General features: G+C 43.8%; 1 protein-coding gene across 7 annotated transcripts in view; it reads left to right on the top strand.

Annotated features, from left to right (window-relative positions):
• The first annotated feature begins 11,280 nt into the window (after positions 1-11,280).
• PRKG2 (protein kinase cGMP-dependent 2) overlaps positions 11,281-21,716 on the top strand; it is a 35,318-nt gene continuing 24,882 nt past the window's right edge. Inside the window, exons 1-3 of one of the 7 annotated variants that reach the window (XM_035325893.1) lie at positions 11,284-11,373; positions 16,401-17,409; positions 20,353-20,874. In XM_035325893.1, coding sequence (XP_035181784.1) covers positions 20,366-20,874 — 509 coding nt within the window. In that variant the 5' untranslated portion in view covers positions 11,284-11,373; positions 16,401-17,409; positions 20,353-20,365. The other 6 variants (XM_035325898.1, XM_035325894.1, XM_035325897.1 and 3 more) reach the window with 6 other exon arrangements.

Genomic DNA, 21,716 nt, shown 5'->3' with positions numbered 1-21,716 from the left:
CACTAAAGTAGGCTCTAGCCAATGCACACAGTAGCAAAGCAGAAGTAATCTTGGCAGTCTTTGTTCCTACCCAAAACAAAAGAACAAAGAAAACATTAAACTGATATTTTTAGCGCAGGATAATCCTTATGCACACTTCTCCCCATCTTTGACATGTCATAGGTAAAACTTTGCAGCAGAAGTTTCTCTGCGGCTCCCATTCCCCGCTACCCCCTGTCCCCTCTGCAGCTGGGTTCTGCCAGCTCCTGAGCACAGCGCAGAGCTGACTGCACAAGGGGACACCCTCCTGCAGGGTCTGGGGGTGGAGGAAGGCTCCCCAGTCTCTCCGCAGCTCAGTGCACAGCTGTGGTTCTTGTGGTTTAGGTGGGCCTGGTAATGCCTGGGCAGAGCTGCAGGGCCTGTTTGGGTGTGAGCAGGGACTGGCTGCACCACTCTTTTGGGAGGGCTCACGGATGAGATAAACACAGCTGCTCCAGAGATCATGCCTCAGCGGTCCTGGGTGTGAAGTCTTCCTCTCCAGTGACTGGTTACCAAAGATTTTGGTAGGGATTTTCATTGCGTGCTTTTGGCTGAGGGCAAGGACCTCACTGCTGAGAGAGGGCTGGGAGTGTTTGAACAGTGGGGAAAGGCACCAGCAGTTATTTTATTTCTTGTTTTTGTGTGACACCCTATCAGTGTGAATCTATCTTGGCATACAAGGCTCTTTTACCTGAAGAGCCAAACATAAATGTAATTTAAACTAATCCAAAATGGTGATCTCTAGAGCAAGTGGGAATCCCAACATCTAGCTGCTCTTCGTCTATTCCTAGTATCTGACAGGATCTGTCAATTGTGACTCAGCAGGTTGTAAAATTACAGGGAGAAAGAAGGGCTCTGCTCATGCTCTGGTTGTATTAGTTTCTTCAGTTTTGCATTTTACCTTGTCCCCATCTCCAGAATATCTGAGTATTTTACAGTGACACCAAATAGGTTGTAGTGTCCTAGCTGAATTGCTGATTTTTTTAGCTTTAGTCCAATTACAAAGTAGCTGTTTAAAGGTAAAAGCTCAGATATATGTGACTGTCTAGGAAATAGGCTTGGTAAAGTTTATGATGATGTTTAATTCTCATTGGATTTGTACCGCAGCCTCAGGCAGTTTCCTGGAAAAGATCCACCTTTCAGGGCATGTGAACGTTTTCCTCCCAAAAGCACCTCTGTTTTACAGAAAGGTAAAAAAAACCTGTGTCTTCATCATGAAGTTATCATTCATAAGGATTTGCTAGCAAGTTAAATGTTCCCAGCCTACTATTAGAACTAAATTGTATGTCTCTTCAAATATCTTAGGAAGCAGTTTATTTTATGTAAATTAAACAGCGTAAGTCCTGGCAAAATTCAGTGCATTAGCAAAAGAGATAGTATCGCACAATGTACCACTGAGAATTCAGAGGCACTGAAATATCATTCATAGCTAAATTGGCTTCTTTTGCAGATGGCTATGAAGTGTAACAGACGACATAAATGCAGCTTTAAATCTTAGCTAAGTCTGACAGAGAAAAGAAATTAGTTCTTTTTATGATAAGCAGTGCTGATAATGCACATGACAGAACAATTCTGAATTGGAGCCTGAGCATACACTAGCTCTGACACATCAAACTGTCTGGCATCAGATCACGCTGTCTCCCCTTTAGCATCTGTTTGGGCCTGAGCTGAAGCTGTGAGGACTACTAACAGGGTGAATGAGAGCATTGCAACACAACTCAGCCCCCCTTGCAGCACAGTGGCTAGAGGAGGACGGAGAGCAGGTGGGAAGTCTGGTTTGCTTCTCTTCCTGTGTGAGCAATTCTGGAAACCCAGTATGCACTGGCTTCCCGCACAGCTTTCCTCCATTACCAGTGAGAAATCTAGCATGCAAAGACTCTCACCAAAGGCCAAGCTTGAACTGTCTGCTACAACCATTTATGTAGCAGGGCAAGGTTGCACCCTAGGCTCCCCAGTCATTTATTTTCTTATCTATTGTTCTCACGGATAGTAGGGAGAAGGGTCCCACACAACATTGCCAAGACATGGTGGTCTGGCTGCTCACTCGTGATCCGGACTGGTCTGAACACAGGGTGGCTGTCAGTGAATCCCACCTCTCTTCAGACAGGCTGTTTTGAGTTGTAGTGTAGTGAAGCTGTAGTGTAGTGAAGTTGTAGTGTAGTGAAGCTGCTGTTCTGTGCTAACTAGCCCTGTGGCCCTGGGGGTGAAGGTGCTTCCTCAAACAGCTCCAGTGCTTTTCTGTCCCATTACCTTCGTCTACTTTGGAAGGCCTAGTCACCTTCCTGCTGGCAAAGATGCTCTTTTATCATATATTTCTGAATTTGTTCTTGGTGAAGCAATTGCTTCGAATATAGTCTCCTGGAAATTTTGGGAAGCTTCCCCATTAAAAAGGCAGACTCTTTCCCATGCAGGTCGCTGTCATTAACGTGTAAACCCTGCAAAAGGAAACAGACCCCTTTGTGGTCAGGGGTTTTATTCTAGGGCTTCACTTTCTATTTTTATTTTTATTTTTTTTACTAAAAATAAAACGAAGACTTGGGTAAGAAATGTGTAGTAGCTGAAGACTACATTTTTGTGTGTCAAACATTTAACTTTTTTGCTTTATTTTCTTTGTATTTGCGTCCTTATTTTACTGATTCAAGAACTGCAGGTTTCTTTATCAGTAATTTTAGCTTTCAAAGGCTCAGTCAGGAGTGCCCCTCAGCAAGGCGCTTGGACAGTGGTCATCCACATATCCATCAGCAGACAGGCTCGAGCTTGTTCTGCCCCTCCAGCTGGCTGAACACCAGTCAGACAAGCATGTCACCTCTGTGCTATGCTCTGATATTTGAGCCCACAATCTCAAAGCATCCCTCCAGTTCAAGCACTATGCTTTTCCAGTTACACATCCTCAGGAGTGGAGTTTACTCACATCCCTGAGCCCAGCTCTGACTGCAGGCATGACCTGCTCCCAGCTCCCCACAGCTGCTGCGCAGGTATGATCCTTGGAATGGGCAAGAAGGGCCCGGGGAGGACAGCAAGCAGGACAGCTGGTAAGAGGCCGGGGGCGTACTCCCCATTTTGGGTAACAGCACTGGGGAGCTGAATGACTTGCCCAGGTGATAATGATTTGAACTAGTTCATGTTAGCAACAATGTATGGTAATACACATTGCATGGATTCAAATGAAAATAATCTATAATAAATAAATCATGTCAGATTTATTTATTAGATAATTTAAGTTAAACCATAATTTAAACATGCATCTCCCAAGCTTCAGTTTAGTGATTCTACACTAATGACATCCAACACCTCATGTTAAATGAGCCTGGCTAGTTACATTGATGAAGCAGTTCTCAAATAGAACCACATCCCTGCTTCCTTCAGCCAGTACCCCGTCACTCTGCTCCTGTAAAGCTGTCAGTAAACCTACTCACACAAGGTTTGTGTGATGAAGGCAATGCTCCACCAGCACGAGAAGTCTTCCGGCAACTATGCTGCCGTTGGAAGAGTCCAGGTATCTTCTTGTTTAAATAGAGTAATTTCTGAAGAAAAATCCAGTGATGATTCCTTGGATGAGGCCGGAAAGCAATCACAGAATCGTCTAGGTTGGAAGAGACCTCCAAGATTACCTAGTCCAACCTCTGACCTAACACTAACAAGTCCTCCACTAAACCATATCCTTAAGCTCTACATCTAAACGTCTTTTAAAGACCTCCAGGGATGGTGACTCAACCACTTCCCTGGGCAGCCCATTCCAATGCCTAAATTTGCCTTAACAATGCCTTACTACATAAACAATGCCTTGTTTATGTATTTTACAAGACTGGAAAGAACTGGGTATCTCCAGAGGGTATCTTCATCTCATCGCTGGGATTGATGCCCCATTTAGCAGATGGAGCATGCAGTAGTCCTTAACCCTATAAAGACAGATTACTACATAGATTACTACTGCTATCAGTGGGAGAGCTTGAAGACCTTTCCAGATGCATCATATGTTGAAGGATCTGGGTCTTGTGTAAGTAGTACTTCTTTAGCATTTACTAAAACAAATAGATGTAGCTCTTTTCTCCCTCCTCTTGTAAGGAATAATAGGCTCTATCTTGTAAAAAAAAAAAGTTCCACTTGCCAGGTTTCACTACACAGCTAAAGTAAGGCTAGCAGAGGTAGCAAAACACTACAACTAACCAGTGGATATAGTGAAAACTGTTTGCACCTGTTCTCATTTATAACATAATCATTGCATTCACTTAGCCAAAACCAGACAATGCCAACAAAGAAAGAGAGAAGTTCTTCTGTAAGAAGTTGTTCTTCTGTAATCGTCTTTAGAGCGTATTATTTCCTTCTCTACCTGTCTCAGAGGCAATTCGGGAAGAGAAACCTGTCTGAAGAGAGACCAGGCTGACCAGTTGGCCCAACTTGAACACACAGATGTGATGTGGGAGCCACATCAGGCCCACACCAGGCACAGCTATCATCATGGTGACTGGGAGGTTTCTGCTGGGAAAGGAAACTGGAGTAGCACCCTAGGAGGAATAAGCAAAGATATCTCTCACTGTGGAATACCACTTGAGCTACACTCAGATACTGGAAATCCTTTCAAAAACAAAATCACCCAAGAATGGGCTGAAGAGAGTGGAGAAGAGTGGGTACATCATGTTCCCTATCACCTCCAGGCAGATGGAAGGATAGAACAGTACAACAGCTTGCTTAAAGCCATGCTTAAATCACCTGGAGAAAGGGAATCTCAGGGGTTGCACGCCTCACCTCCAGGAAGCTATGTGACTAATCAGCACAAAGCTGTCATCGTGAGTGCCATCATTTTCTGCCCTGCAGAAAACTTTACAGCCCTGGATGAAAAAGTACCAGTCAGCTGCACGAACACTTGGACTGGGAGGTGAGTTTGTCTCTTCCCCTGCAGCTGTTGAAATACCTAAGGAGATCGAGTTCTAGCCTCTATTTCAACAGGGTAAATTTCCTTAGCATGTAAACCTGCTCTTGTTTCCTGAAGGAGCATATACTTTGCATGACTATACTGGTTTGTGCGTGTATGTTTAGTCAGGGTGTATGTAACAAACGGCTGAAATGGGACCAGTTGTCAGCTAGATTATAAAATGTGTAAAACTGCCGTTGCCTGAGAACTGGGTCGGCTGCTCTCTCCTGAGGAGATAGAAACAGCAATTTCACAAAGTGTGTATTTAAGCTAAAAATAGCTTTTTCTACTTGGTCGCTAATTCCTATGGGAAGCACTCTTTCTGGGAGCATTTAGTATGTGTTCTATACTCACTGGAGCTATTTCTCGTGTCCTGGCTTGAGCAGATCATGCTTTCTCTTAACACAGCGGGCAAAATCAAGGTACAGGAGCACTGATAAAGGAGAAGTACTAAATATCACTGTTTCAAATGTCTGAAGAAAAAGGTACAGATCCACAGAGATCTGCTCAACTGAATTATGTTTTGGAGAAAACAATTGAAATTACGGCATTTATACAATACCCTTCTGAATTTCTAGGAACTGAGTACAAGGTGAATTTGAGACAATGTGTATCCCTTGCATGCTCAGATGCTGTGTTTCTTATGCAGATGCACAACTGTGAGCATATTCTTTTAAAGATCTATCACTTCACCCCCATGGTCCAAATGTAGGTCTAGAAGTTATGTTCTTCTTTGGGAAATAGCTTACCTGTCATAAAGACTTCTGAAGGTTAACAACCTCAGTTACAGTTCTCAGATTAGATTTCTTACATGTAAACTATGTATTTTGTTTTAGTTCTGGCCATGGATTTCCAATGTTGTTGTATTTACACTTTCCTGAAAATCTTGCTTCTTAGAAAACCTGGAAGCATTAGGAAGATGAATTTTCAGTTTGAACATAATGACAAAAATGAGGGAACAAAAGTGAAACATGAGGAGATGAAAAGGCCCAGGAACATGTAATGAATTAAAGAGCAGCACAGATATCTTCTGGAGTAAATGAGTTGACCAAGTGGAAGCCTTTGTGCTTTCCAGAGTTGACGTATTTCTTGTTTTCCATTTTAAACTGTCACATTTTTGCCTTATGTTGTCTACCCCGTTACTCCTGGTGGCAGGTTAGGCTGGAGTGATGGAAAGCACTGAAGAAGTAGCTCACCTGAAGCTGAGCACAGTAAAGCAGAGTTTAACAATCCAAGCCAGATTTACAGCAGCCCATAGTAGTGTGGTACTCCAATTAATGGGAAACAGCGTTGCCAGTACCGTGTGAAAGTTCAGTGAAGTCTGACTGTAGCTGTGAGAAAGTCCCGTTTCTGTGGAAATATTCTCTGCTATAACTGTGGTGAAAAGGCGATAGACAGTGACGGTACTTGGGAGTGAAAAACCTCCCTTCCTTTGGTTTTCTAGCTTGATTCTGAAACGTGGCTGAATGTGTCTGTCATCTTCATATCTCACCCAGATGATTAAGACTGTGCAGAAAGCCTGCTGACTTCTGTCTATAGCATGAATTAACAAACTATAATTCTCTTCCAGGAAAAAGGATTCTGAGGAGGCTGAAGTGAGGGGAGCTGTGATGAGGCTGCAAGTTCAGAATTCATCCTTTTGTTTGCATGAGGTCTTAAACCCAAGCAAAATGACCTTATGGATGTTTATAAGTTAGCATTAGGTGCAGAGAAGTTCCCAGAGTTCTCTAAATATACCTGTTGCAATGGAAAGTGGCCTTTGCCTTTCCTTCTGTACAGCAGAGTCTGCACAGAATTATATGCAGAGCCCGAGCTGTTTCCCTGCTTTCATCAAAGCTCAAGGCAGAGCCCTCCAATGGGCTATCACGGTCAGGGACCAGAGGCTGATGTGAAAGGATACTGGGGGAGAACGGTTTGCATTGGCAATGGGCTGTACTCAGCTGATAGCTCAGCTTCTCTCTTACCCCTCTCTAGTACCTCTGATCTGCTTTGATATTTCTTTAGAGAAATATCTAAAAGGATATTTCTCAGAGTAGCTTCTTGTTCGGAGTAGCAATTTATCAATTTAGAAGTACATAATGCAGGTAGCACTAACTGAAATCAATCTCACTGAATGATCTGTTGTGACATTTACATGGTAAGTTTACTGAAAAAGATAAGTTACATCAAGAAAAAAGGTTGGAGCTGAAACCTTGACATAAAATGAACATACACCAAAAAAAAAAAAAAAAAAAAAGCCAGTTGTTAATCTACACCCAGTGCCAGTTTGTTTATGATTTTCAGCCACTGAGGCTTTGATGCTGCTTATTAGAAACGCAGGGAGAAAGGCAAATTCAAAAAGCAATATTTTTACAACCGGTCAGACTCATTTCAGAGCACATTCTCAAGGCAGACATTGCTGCCTGTGTCACCCAGTGCAGGTTGTAGAGATGCAAAAGTGTCACCCAGTGCAGGTTGTAGAGATGTCTGCAAAATGCAGCTATGAGATGCTTACTGCCTTGTGCTGCTTTTCAAACAGGTTGAAGCTGAGAGCACTGTTCAATTATCCTCCATTTGCTGAACAGAGCATGTCTGGAAAAGAAAGCATAAATACCTGATCTGGTAAAAATTTACTTCTGCATTTTTTCATGCTATGATCTGCTTTCTTATGCCTCTGTGTGTGTACCACAATCTGCCATTGGTTCTGAGCCTTTTTTTTTTTTAATTGCAGATTTACTGTTTGCACATTGCTTAAGGGTTTGGCTGCACTATTGATGCTGTGTGATGTGGGGATGGTGGAGTCAGCAAAGCAGAAAAGCTAATTTGTCCCTTGTGTGTGGGGACCATCTCCAGGTAGATCTGCGTGGTGCTGGCAGAGTTGTCGTCTCCTGAGGATAAGGAGAGAGTTTTATTTCCTGGGGTTGCTCATACATCTCCTTCTATCAATATTACATGAAGCCAAGTAAGTGAGTATTTCTCTGCAGTGAGAAGATGCATTCCAGCTTGCTGCTCTTGAGGAGAGTGTGTGAGAATTCCCGGAAGAGGTTGGTTCAGTTACAAAGGTTGGAACTGAAACTAATGATTTATTATGTTAGCAGGCAACAGAGCATTTTTGCTAAGATGGTTTCATATGCATTTCAATGGGGGCTTGGGCTCCTCAGACACCTTCTTTAAGTATGATGTTGGACAATGATATCCATTGCAATTGAGATTTATCCTGATTAATTGTCATGGTGCTTAGGAAGTTGTCCTCTAATATAGCAGCTGTCCCTGTTGGCTCTGGACTTCCCTGTTCACAGAGCACTGTAGCTGACTTGGTGTTTTGCTTCTCGTAACCACAGTGATGCCAACAGCTTCATTTATGAAAGATCGGATTTGCTTCCAGAAATATTTGAAGACAACAGTTAAATTCAGAAAAACCAAACATGAGAAAGCATGCACAAACACTCAGTGGAGTGAGAATTGCAGAATCGTAGTCAATCCTATGAAAACATCCTCAGTTTCTGGCAAAATCCTTAGCGCTATCTATTGTGGTGCCTCTTCTGATGGAATTTTAAAAAGTATGTTTTTAGATGTTTGTAAATACTGTCATGTGGTTATCCAGAACTGCTTGAAACACGTTATAGAGGTGTCCTGACCAAATCAGCAGTTAAGATTCTTCAAACTCTGTAATACAGTCATTCCTTTACAGAAGAATATGTTTATATTGTCAGAATGCTCAGGTGAGCTTTTGTTTTGGGTCCACGACTCTAAAAATGTTTCTGAAGAAGGTCGGTCACATGAGTACCACAGGAGAAGCCTGCTTGGGAGTAGCTCTCCTGCAGAAGCAGAGAGTAATTGTCATCTTGATTGGAAACTTAGTGAGCTTTATTTGGAGCATTGAAGAAATGCTCTCTGTTGATTCCTGAGTGCTTTCCCAGAATGAGGAATATTATACTGATCTGTGGGTTGTTTCTTTTTTTTTTTTTTTTTGTTGTTTTTATATCCTTTCTGCATTATCTGCATCCCCCCACCACCTTCTTCCTTTTGGATGGGCAAGTATATGTTTGCGTGTTGCCTGTGGAGCAGAGCCAGTCTTCCACCTGGTCAGGTAATTCATTAGATGTGCCTCAGTTTGCCTTGGGTGATGTGCAAAAAAAGGGATAAAAATACAGATTATTGCAGATCCTAAAAGTGCCAGCAGCCACTGAAGATTCAATGGATGTGGTAATACTTCACAGAGGGTAAATATTTCCCCCCATTTCATTACAGGTATTGTTTGCTCTGCAGACTAAGTCCAGGCCAAAGCAACCCCTGTCCCTCTCTGGGCAGATGTGTGTTGGCAGAAGGAGCCCACAGCCTGGGGGTGCACAGCCAGCTGTCCCTCAATATCTGGGAGCAGCAGGTCCCCATAGCTTGAGGAGGGACAAAGATGAGCTGTGAGGTAGGGAGGAGCAAGCAGGAGAACAAATCCTTGCTGCGAATACAGTTAGTTTTTCTACCCTTAAGCCAAGTGGTAAGATAAAAGATCACAGAATCACAGAATCACAGAATTTCTAGGTTGGAAGAGACCTCAAGATCATCAAGTCCAACCTCTGACCTAACACTAACAGTCCCCACTAAACCATATCCCTAAGCTCTACATCTAAACGTCTTTTAAAGACCTCCAGAGATGGTGACTCCACCACTTCCCTGGGCAGCCCGTTTCAGTGTCTAACAACCCTTTTGGTAAAGAAGTTCTTCCTAACATCCAACCTAAAACTCCCCTCGTGCAACTTTAGCCCATTCCCCCTCGTCCTGTCACCAGGCACGTGGGAGAACAGACCAACCCCCACCTCGCTACAGCCTCCCTTGAGGTACCTGTAGAGAGCGATAAGGTCACCCCTGAGCCTCCTTTTCTCCAGGCTGAACAACCCCAGCTCCCTCAGTTGCTCCTCATAAGACTTGTTCTCCAGGCCCCTCACCAGCTTCGTAGCCCTTCTCTGGACTCGCTCGAGCACCTCCATGTCCTTCTTGTAGCGAGGGGCCCAAAACTGAACACAGTACTCGAGGTGCGGCCTCACCAGAGCCGAGTACAGGGGGACGATCACCTCCCTGGCCCTGCTGGCCACACTGTTTCTTATACAGGCCAGGATGCTGTTGGCCTTCTTGGCCACCTGAGCACACTGCTGGCTCATATTCAGCCGACTATCAACCATCACTCCCAGGTCCTTCTCTGCCTGGCAGCTCTCCAACCACTCACCTCCCAGCCTGTAGCTCTGCTTGGGGTTATTGCGCCCCAGGTGCAGGACCCGGCACTTGGCCTTGTTGAACTTCATGCAGTTGACCTCGGCCCATCGGTCCAGCCTCTCCAGATCCTCCTGCAGAGCCTTCCTACCCTCGAGCAGATCGACACACGCACCTAACTTGGTGTCATCTGCAGACTTACTGAGGGTGCACTCAATGCCCTCATCCAGATCATCAATGAAGATATTGAAGAGGACCGGCCCCAGCACCGAGCCCTGGGGAACGCCACTAGTGACCGGCCTCCAACTGGATTTGACTCCATTTACCACGATCCTGCTCAGCTGCCCTTGTTCAAGAGGCGTTTGGATAATGCCCTGAATATGCTTTAAGTTCTGGTTATTTGTTAAGTGGCCTGGCAGTTGGACTCGATGATTTTTGTAGATCCCTTCCAACTGAACTGTCCTATCCTAGTCTATTCCTTACAGTTTCTCAGCTGCTGTCACCAACTCAAGCACCAGATGTCTGCACTGAACAGAAAAATGAAATATAGCCTCCAGAAAACAGTTGGGGAAAGGAAAGGAGAACCAAGTGTCAGGGAGCGGAAGTGCAAAGGACCTCAAAGGGCCTGGAAAGTGAAGTTCGTCGAGTTCCAGATAGCCTTTGTGTAGGACGTGGTACACGTTTAACATCAGTATTAGGGGGTACTGTTCATGTTTTTTTACCCTGGCAGATGGAGCACTCTACTTCTCTAGTCTTCAAGGTCTGGAGTTAACCTCCACCTCTGACCCCTGGGGCTTATAGGCACACACATATGTTTAAAAAAAATCTAAATGAACTGCATGAATGAAAAGATAAAATATAATTTAATTACAATCTTAAGTACACTTCTATCTGTACTGCTGTAAGAAATGCTCTCAAATTCGTTGAGTTAAAGAAATAGACAGGTCTCTCACACTGTCAGTTAAAAAGTTCCAGTGCAAATGCTTGTTATTTATTTATTTATTTATTTATTTAATGTTTGTGCTGCCTCTGCTTCTGTGACCTCCTGTAGGACACAGATAGCCAGCTGCTTGTTTATTCACATGGGTCCAGCAAGACATTTTTACCATATGTTCCTCTCACTTATTTCTTTTTTTCCTTTCAGGCTAACAGGCCTGTCACATCACAGAGGAAGAAAAACCATGCATGGTCATAAGCAAGAGTCAGTTTGTCCAGATAAAGGGATGGAGTTGGGCAGAGCAGTGAAGAAGGTTGACATGGTAAGTATACAGTCATACAGCCAAGCCACAGGAAAAAAAAAAAAAAACAACAAACGAACAAACAAAAAAAAAACAACTATACATGTAATTCAAGACAGAAAAATGTTTAAGTGCGTGCCTGCCTAGTGCATTCCATCTGAGAAAAATATGCCACCTCCCTAAATTCTGCTAGCCTTTTTTTGCAGATGTAGTACAGTTATATTCTTTATGAGCTATAAATTGTGGTTTTTCTATTCCACTGTCTCGCAGACATCTCAAATGTCATGTCTCTATCTCCCTTGTCACATGCAAGCCTATCTCTGATTCTAGCTCCCCATTTTTCTGGTCCCTATAATTCACAGTTATTTTTCTATGGTATCTTATTAGGCTTGGGAATTTTTTTCATAGCTTTCAGGTACCTTCCTGCAGCACCCTGCTCACATTAACTGCAGAAGGGCACCTAGCCACACGTGTGAGATTGTAAACCATGCTCAGAGCACCACGTGCTGAATTGCCTTGCTGGATAAAGGGAGGGCAGAGCCACTCACAGAACTCAGTTACTTCCTACTTTTTTTTTTTTTCTTCTTCTTCTTTGTTTTTAGCATATTCAGCTTCCTCTATGAATCTCAAATGCTGTTCTCCCAACCTGGAAATAAAACTAGCTTTCTTGGTTTTTACTGTTGCTTATAAATGCCTCAGGGCTGGCAAGGTATGGTATATTGTCTCTTTGTTCTGCACTGAACCACCCTCAGTGACTATATATTTATTGTTTGTTTCCATTTATTTTCTTAGAAACATTAACACAAAAAAGACTGTGTCTGCTCAAGGGAACACAGGGAGGCTGAACGAAGAATTTGAATGGGAAAGAGCGTACTGTAGACTATTTTGTGAGATAGAGAAGTAGTAGCCATTGTGTGCTTAGGGGAGAGAAAAAAAGTGGTTTCAAAGGTGTTGACAAGGTGTGTGAAAGGCATGTGGAACCAACAGCCTGTACAGTAGCACGGGGTGGCGTTCCTGACTCAGGTCAGCCAGTTCTTGTGCTTAAAATGATGTACAGCCTGAAGAATCACACTATTGAGGAGCGCTGGAGTAGTATGCTTATCACAGAACTTGTCTCAAGTCTTTTATTAGCATGTCAATTGTGGGAGCTTTTGGGGAGATTAATTAGTCTGATTTGTCCCATGATATCCATGGTCACAGGATTCAAAAATGTAGCTGTCCCATGTCTCTATATCCACTGCACAGTGACTTTAGTGCTCCACCATGTCAATCTGATTTTGCCTCCAGGTCCCAGCAGAATCTAAATATGTTCACTGCCCCTGTTAATGGTCATGAGTAGTGATGTCCTATGTAACAAAACTACTAGCTGAATATTTGCCTTGAGCATGTGCTTGTAGCATTTTAATCATATCACCATTGTTAAGGTCACACACTGCATTTAGGCAGGCTACTGTTGTGTAGTTATAAAGCTGCATCTTATGGGTTGCTAGGGGAGGAATGACACAGGCAATTGTCACAGGCTCCATGGCAAAGAACATCGGGTAGCGTAACTTGATTAAGGTTGTGTAATGTGTCTAAAACTGGAAAACATCAGCAAGATACAACCCCCTTGGGAAGCTTTGACTTCAAGTGTAAGTGCTGGGTCAAATACAGGCTTGTTGAAATTGAGACAGTATTTCTTCTGTAATACTTATCCTAAGCAGAGGAGATCATTTCATTTTTACTTCCAGTTCCAAATGCAATACCATGTAAAAGTATCAGAAAACGCACACAAAAATAATTTCAGTATTGAAATTGCAATTCTGAAAGGCTGACCAGGGATAAAACATAATAACTTTAAAGGTCTTGATTTTCTTATATTGAGATGAGTCCTGTTGCTTCTTGAAGGACATTAGGAACAAATGCCATCTCTGTATAGCACCACATAAGGATTCTGATGCCAGGAGGCTCTGGAGGAACTTTGCACTTGCTTTTTAAAAAGACAACACATTTTAATTCATGTTGTTTCAGGCATTAAAACTGGTGAATGATGTGTTTATTGGTCCTGGTAAAAAGCCATCCTTTTAAATTACTGATTCAGCAGACTAGCCACAGAATTAAGAACAACATTTTTACAAAGCAAATACGTCTAGGAATCAGAAAGGAAGAATAGCATTACTAATCTGTAATCCCCAACCATTTCATTCTTATCTGCAAGGAAGATATATTTAGTAACATCGTTTGTTCTGTTTCAAAATGTCAACTTATAACAGCAAGGCACAATCTAAAGCTCCATATTTTCAAGTTCCTGCTCCTCCCTACTTTATGGTAGTAAATTTGATCCAGTTTTTGATAATAGACAGCATTGCAAATGGAAAGGATTATAATTATGACATACCCATTATACTTTACCGGTTTATTACTGTCCCAGAGGCTTGCAAATAGTTGAGTGGGAATTATAGACTGTAGGGCTTGTGCAATACTGGTGTTCTTTTAGTACATGCTGTCCAGGAAATAATTGCAAGTGAAAACCAAGTTGCTTCAGAGCAATTTCAACTCTATCTTCTTTTTATTGTGAGAAAGCCAGGCTAAATTATTTTCCCACCTGGAACAGCCAATAGCCAGGCTGATTTCTGCTTTCCCAGGCTGGTTATTTATCACAGATTTTTTTTATTATTATTTTATTTTATTAGTTTTTGTGCTCACAAAAATCTCAGCATGTCTTAGTTTCTCAGGTACCCACGCAGATTCAAAGATGCCAGCTACACTTCTCAAGGATGCTCTCTGGTTCCCAGGCTCTGAGATCTGAGGCTGGCAGATATCTTTCTCTGTCAGTATTTTAGTGGACGTCTTATTCTGTCAACATTTTTTCTTTATGGCTGCTCTCCTCACACATCCCTCTGCAGAGGCTTTGAGGGGTGTTTGGGCATCTTACAATAGCTCTGTGAACACTCAAGGTGGCCAGAGACAGTGCAGGGCTTTGCTGTGTACGGGCTTTTAGAGTCTTCTCTAGGTCCACTGTGACCAGTTAGGCTGCTAGATCAGTGTCCACTTATTGTGAAGCCAGACTGACACCTGGGGGTCCAGAGGATACCTCTCTCCTCGCCCCACCCCCACTCCTGTTTATTCCACCTTACCCCCACACAATCCCATGCTTCCCATGATGGCCCTTCTCATCTGCCATCACCAGGTCTCCCCAGCGCTTCCTATCTCTCATTACTGTCACAGGAGCCCCTTTGGGCAGGGAGCTTTGCTTCTGTGCTGCCATTTAAGAAATCTGTCTCCTGTGAAGCCAGACCTTAGAAATTAATTTGGATCAACAACAAAATCATTGCAGATTGCACAGCTAGTCACTCAGTCCTTGATGCACATACCTAAGTTACACTACAATAGGTATTTTCATTTAAGTAGGGTAGTTTTTTGGCATTTCTGTATGGGGAGAGGAAGGAGGAATTCTCCTTTCTCAGTGAAAACATCTTTGACCCATGAATGCAATTACAGTTTATCTGAAAGGACATACCTCTTGATAGACTGATTTCTACTTGCATCATCTGTAAAAGGCTCTGTTTGATTTTTGCAGCTTCATGCTGGTCCAGAACCTCATTATGACTGCTGAACCCAACAACCTGCAGTGCTGATCTCTAGATCCTGCATTTTTCTCAGTTTCCATCTGTTCTGGGATATAAAGCTGGGTGATTGCTGGTGACTTTCAGTTGAGGTGAGTCGCCTTTGAGCCGGTCACGTAACAGCATGACCTCCAACTCCCCAAACCTAAGCTATAGTACACTCGTGCTAACCTGCTCAAAAGGCAAAAGAAAAACCCAGAATAAAGCTAGAATAAGTAGCCAGAACAGCAGGTTTTGAAGTTTTTGAACTAACTAGTACCACATCAAGTTCATTGTGAGTCTAGATTGAACCAAGAATTCCTAGCTGTATCCCTCTCATACTGCCACCCTGAAATGCTATCTAGTAAGAGTCTCTGTAACACTTACCAGACATTTTTTAGAATAGAACATCTTGGGATTTCTAGGAATATTGCTGGCTCTGTATACTCTGAAGTATTTCTTTACCAGGTTAGTTTTCTAGAGCGTGTTTCCACCCTCCCCCTGCACCCCATCTTAGTCCTTGTAATATCTTTTCCACCTTACATGTTCCCAAATTGAGAGTCAACTGGGAAAAAAAACAAAACAAAACAAAACAAAACAAAAAAAACACCTGAAGCAACTTGGGGTATGTTGCTCTTTGAGAACTGATTCCTATGTACACAAGTGAGGATGTTATGTGTAAGACATAAGTCAGTAGTCTATTGTGCTAGGGGACAGCAAGAGGAGAGGTGCTTTCTAAGAAAACATGAGCCATAAGCCAGGCAGGTGAAAGGGTCGCAGAAATCGGACAGCCAGCAGGGCAAGGGCCTTACTGCCCAGGGCCCGGTGCAACAGTACCTGAGTGAAGGAGCACAGCAGAACCAGAGATCGTGGCCAGTCCAGCCAAGAGTCTGCAGGATTAGGCAATATCAACGTGATGAGGCAGATCCAAGGTCAAGCCAAAAAATCATTCTGTGCATAAGGTTTAAGATCAAGTCCAGTGTTGCAAGGCAGAGTGAAATGCCAGGGCCAAGATCAAGCCAGGAAGTCAATCTACAGAACGAAGTCAGGATCAAGGGGCTTGAACAAGGAGCAAAGACCCTTGGCTGAGCTTAAATAGAGCTCCTGGACCCAAGGCTGTGGGGAGGGGGCTCCAGTGAGGGTGGTCAGGGCCATTAAGGGTTATTAGAGCCTTCAGGGCCTTGACAGTGTGTTCCTTTCAGAGCTTTGCCACTCATTTCTGTTTGTTCACAGACTACTTGTTTCATTTCTCTGCATGGGACTGTGCTGTCCTCGCTTTTGTTACCTCATCTAGTGTGATTGCAAACACTTAAAATAGCAAGTCTTGTTCCTTCCATGCCTGTGCAGAAACAAGTGTAGGAGGGCCTTTGTCTTGACTGAGTCTTCTGATAATAAAGTGTGTAGTATCTGCAGACAAGTGTGTTCCTGGCAGGATTCCCACAAAAACATCCACTTTTGCAACAGGAAAAGAGGATGCTAACAAACTGCTGTACACCTCGGTGGATGTGACAGAATCTGACTTTCAGAGCCCAAGCAATTGCTGAGGCAGATTTTCTCATCAAATGCTTCTCCTCTGATCACTGCAACATTGGCATTCGGAGGTTGTGAGTAGGCAGCAAAATGTACAGCCACTGTTTGTTTATAATTTTGTCTTTTGTAATTGAGAACTAGATTGTAAGTAAATGTGTGCAGCTCTCTGCAGAGGGGTCCTGTTAGTCTGCGTGAGCTGCTTTGCTGCAACCCCAGGCAGGGAAGGCAGCAGCCACACTGAACACGGATGTCTGTTAAAGTCAAAGGGGGGTTTACAGGTGGGGAAATTGGCATTTGCTCATGTGATGGAGTTGCTTGGAATATTTATGTCATTGATATGCCTGTGTGGAGGTTTTTCACCAGTGGGGCTGTCAGGATGTAGAAGGGAAAACAAGAGGGATTTCAGGGGCAGTGCAGCAATTCTGAGTTTGTGAGTGGGACAAAAAAGAATCTGAGGTGAATGTAAAGATGCTCCCAAGAGGAGAGGTGAAGTATAGAGGAGAAAATCGGAGACCCAGAGTCCTGGAGGCTACAGCCTGGGGTCAGACTGAGCCTGCCTGACAGCGCCAGTAGGAGCAGCGTGTGTGCAGCTCCTCGGCTGTTGTGAAATCCTCTCACTCAGCGTTTGGCACCGTTTGAGCCAGCACTCCTCGAAGAGAAGAAGCTGTTTGGAAGCACCATGAGGGCACCTGCCGGGAGCGAACCACCCCTGTGAAACCAGGAGCCGGTGAGGAACAGGGGGCAGCCGCCGTGCTCCAGCCCGGCCGAGGACGGACCCGTGGACAAGCGAAGGGGCTGCAGCAGGCAGGAGGGCTGCGTGCCGGCACCCGGGAGCCGATCGGTGAGCGAGGGCTGCGGGATCCCTGCAGCAGCTCAGCCGCCCACCCGTGAGACACGCCAGGCCCTCTCTCCGGCCCACTGCCCCCTCAGCACCGAGGCCCGGGCGGGCACCGCCGCTTCCCCGCCCGCCCCCGCCGCACCTCCTGGCCACCCGTGACGGGCAACGAGCACGGCGGGCGGCGGCGTTTCCACCCACCTCGGCTCTGCAGAGGCGTCGGGCTGAGCCTGCCAGGTGAGAGCAGCCCCGCGAGGAGGCCGCGGGGGTCTTGGCAGAGGCACCGGCCCAGGGCTGGCTGTGGTTTGCGAGCAGCGCAGCCTGGGCACCCAGCACTGGCTTGGGCTGAATCCGCCGAGTGGTCTGCGTCCTCCTCTCCAGGTAGGGTGAGTCTGGTGTCTCCCTACTCCCCAGCCCTGTCTCGGCCAGTGATGGACCCACGGAGGATGTGAGATGCTTTGTAGGAAATGAACGGGGGATGCTCTCTTTTTGTCTCGTCGCTTACAGGTGAAGACTGCTCAAACCTCTAAGGCGTAATGTTTTGAGTTTTCTGTTAAATTACTTACTATTGTGCTGAATTAATTACCCGTCTGGCCTTTCTTGAGTCCTGTTGTATATGCGCCTTGAGAGTTTCCTATACCAGCAGCCAATATAGGGCACTGTGTGAAAACAGATCTCAATGTTTGCTGCATTGTGCACTGCCTATTAATTTTGCACATGCGATGGGAGAAGTTCCTGTGTTTTCACTCTAGTTCATTTGTTACTTTATAAACTTTAACCTCCGAGTCATCAGCTCTTTATTTGGTAAACCTGTTGTGCTGCTGCATTCAATCTTCTTACTGTGTTTTTCTGTGCCTCAGGCATTCACCCTACCCTTTTTCAAAGGTCATTTTTTAAGTCTGCGATGGCCTTTTTGAAATGTGGTGAATGCTACTGCATGTAGTATGGGAGGCTGTTGTGTGTGATAACAATATTTCCAGTAATCTTCATTTTTAATTATGCATCAAAACAGTTTAGTTTTATTGCGTGCTGAGACAGGATTTTTGGTTGAGCCATAGGCATTAACATACATATCCCTCTTCAGAGATAAGTTGATTTGGTACCTTGATGTGGAAGTTGCTTAAATTCTCTTCTGCAGTACTGATTTATGTGTGATGAACTTTATTAACAGCATACTGCTGTCATCAAGCCAAAGCACCATGCAGCAATACTTCTATAAAACTTAGTAAAACACTATATTGATAAAGCAAAGATGGGAATCCAAGGGAAAAAATCTTGTTTCACCTGAGACAGGTGTCTCCTGTGCTGTGGTGGTGTGCCTCTGCTATAGCAAGGTACAATTTAACAGGCTTCATCAGGAACCTGAGCAGGCTTTTTTTGAAAAACCTCTGTGTGGTGCTAAGGCCTGGGCAATACAGCCCTAAACTCATTCCTTCTCTCCCAGCGGAGGTCTCTGTAGGCTCAAACTACACCAAGCTGTGACCTGGCACTGGTGTGGTCCACATGTGGGATCTGTAAACAGACATTGCTCCAAGATTGCTCCTGGCATACAGTGGGTTAGTGATTGTTGAATACTGGACCACTGAAAGTGATGTGCTAGGTTTTCCCCCCCCCTATATGCGTGGATAGAATACACTCTGACCTAAGCAGCAGATATTGCTTCCTTGCTTCTCTTAAAACAATAGAAGATATGCCAAAGCTTGTGTCCAGGGAAGAAGGTAGGTCACTTTGTAAACCCACTGAATGCTGCTGATTGCAACAAGGGCTGGGAGAGCAAGTGTTCCAACAGGAATCCAAGCTCTTTTTTCTGGTCACTTTTCCTGAGTAGATAACAGAGAGGAATAGTTTTCCATGAAAGCTGATCATTCCTCAACAGCAGTAGCTGCTGTGACACTAACAAGCCTGAGCCAGCTTTTAATGTTTAAGAGCTACAGAACCAATGCCAGCTGCCTGCTCTTGGTGGGAGTACATCAGGTCAAACTGTGTGCAGCCCTCAATTTGTTTTCAAAGGACATCAAAGTTGTTGAAACTTTTGGAGTGGGTCCTGTATGAGGAAGGACTGATTAAGCCAGAACCCTTCTTTCTGGGAAAGAATTCAGACACACATTAAGGCAGAAAGGTAGGACAAAAGTTTGCAAAAAGCATAGAAAAGATTAGGAGAGAGGCTCTCTGAAACTGGCTCCTCCTAAACTTGATTTGTACCTGGTTTTGTGCTGGAAAGACAAACAGGAGGAAGTTCTTCAGGCAAGCAACAGACCTATGCAATTCCTTGCCACAGTCTCTGCAGATATGAGGTTTACAGGGGTTAGAGGGAAAACAGGACAAGTACAAAGAACAGAGATCCATTGAGGATTTAAAAATGCCTGTTGGCCTCAGTAATCTGAAATTTGGAACAACATTTCAATCAAGTAGGCTCTACAATTGTCCTGTTGATACCCTTTCATGGCAATCTCCTTGTGGCCACAGCTGGAGATAGTTTATGAGCCTGCCAGATCCTTGTTTCCTGGTCAGTATGCCTGTTTTTTTTTTTTTTTTTTTTTTTTTTTTTTTTTTTTTTAAAAAAAAAAAAAAAAAACTTTATTTGCCCATATCTGTACTAAGTCACACGCTCTTTCTGCCAGACAGATGCATACCTGCTCGTTGAGTTTGTATGATCAATAGCTATTCCTCAATGGGAAAATGAAAGAACCTTTCTTTTTTCCATTTAGCATATTTCTTAATTCAACAATAGAACATGAACTTTTCTTCTTGATTGTTTTGCTTTTCTTGATTTTTTTTTTCTTTATTAGGCTGAAAGGAGCTTATATATTTCTTCAACAAACAAAAAGTTACAGCCACTTTTTTCTTTGTATCTACCAACTCACCACATCTTCTTTGCCCTGTACTTCTCTGGCTTTCAGGACTGGGAAGAATGAAAGCCATCAGCTACAATGTTTACTGCAGTCTACCTCAAATTTAGCTGCCAGATAAATAATTACCTGCCCTTTAACAAGAATATTTTACTTCTGGCTGTGTAACTAATTAATATTGCAAATGTGTTTTTGCACCTAGGTCTCTGGACAAAATGGGAAACTTGTCAATGAAACCCAAGCACCTGAGACAGCCAGATAGACACGTAGCAAACCTCTCTATTGGTTGTGCTGGCAACTATAAGTTTTTGAAGGACCCAGGTCTAGGCATCCATGTGACTGGGCAAGCTGATGCTCTTTGCAGCAGGGTGATTGAACTGGAAAAGGAGCTGAAAAGAAAAGATGAAGAGTTGCAAGAGGGTCAAAGTCTCGTTGCTGAGCTTCAGGAGCAGCTGGCTATGCAGACTAAGGTCATAGCAGAACTCACCAAGGAACTTCAGAGCAAGTGTATACAGCTGAACAAGCTGCAGGATGTTATTAATACTCAAGGAGAACACTCTCTTCAGCCTTCTCCATTTAGAGCAACTCCAAAGAATCAAGTCTCTGCTGACAGGAGGAAAGGAGCTAAGGAAGGTGTATCTGCAGAGCCAACAACACAGCTATATGATTTGAGCAAGCAAGCTAGGTTTTCCTTTGAAAAATCAAGAGTCCAAAAGGATTTCAGGTAAGCTTATTGCAGAATGGTTGTATGTTTGTGTTACAGGAATATAGCTGCAATCCCAATGATATTGTCTTTGTGAAAAAATTACAATTTGAGTACCCAACTTTTTTTTTTTTTTTTTTTTGGCATAGGTGTTGTCACTATGGTAGTTAGATGCTAGCTGGATTTCCATTTAGCTTTCAACCAAGAATCATCTGCATCCCCCTAACTTCAGATCAAGTGGTGGATGGCATCTGCATCTTCGCTTTTAGTCCCTTCAGTATTTGTCTTTACTGTCAGCTAAGCAGAACCCAAGTCTCAGGTCCAGGTTTGCCTACTGCTTAAAGTTTAAGCTATTCTCTGGAGTACTGATAGGCAGAAGGCTGGCTGTCTTCACATAAGGGCAGAGTCTTAGTCCTGCCTTACGGATGGCTTAGGAAGGAGCAGGTGGCCTCAGTTCAAGTGCAGCATAGACCCCACTTCTCAGCTGTGTACTAGCTTTGTCAGCCTGGTGTCAACTCACTCTTGCAAAATATAAAAATTGTTTTGTACAGCATAATTGACCTATTAGTAGCTTCCCCCTATCCCTCAGTCTCAGTCCTTGTTAAGGATCCCATTTTAACTTTTGCTGCTTTGAATCGTTACATTTCAAGCCTCTACAGAAGACAGAAGGAGCTGCAGTTGCAGCTCACCTTGTGGACAATTTTCAGACCAGTATTCTTACCCGTACTGTAGACCCTCTTCTACCTTACAGTTTAGGCCTATCCTGATTATCTGATTTAATATCATGACAGCCAGAAAATATGTGGACTTCAGCCAGCAACCAAAGTGTCTCCTCTTTGTGGGGAGCTTTATTATTTTGAGGA

Source organism: Oxyura jamaicensis, chromosome 4 (genome assembly GCF_011077185.1).
Source record: "Oxyura jamaicensis isolate SHBP4307 breed ruddy duck chromosome 4, BPBGC_Ojam_1.0, whole genome shotgun sequence".
Taxonomy (NCBI): Eukaryota; Metazoa; Chordata; class Aves; order Anseriformes; family Anatidae; genus Oxyura; species Oxyura jamaicensis.
Note: the sequence above shows the minus strand (reverse complement) of the source record. Positions and strands in the feature narration are given on the sequence as shown.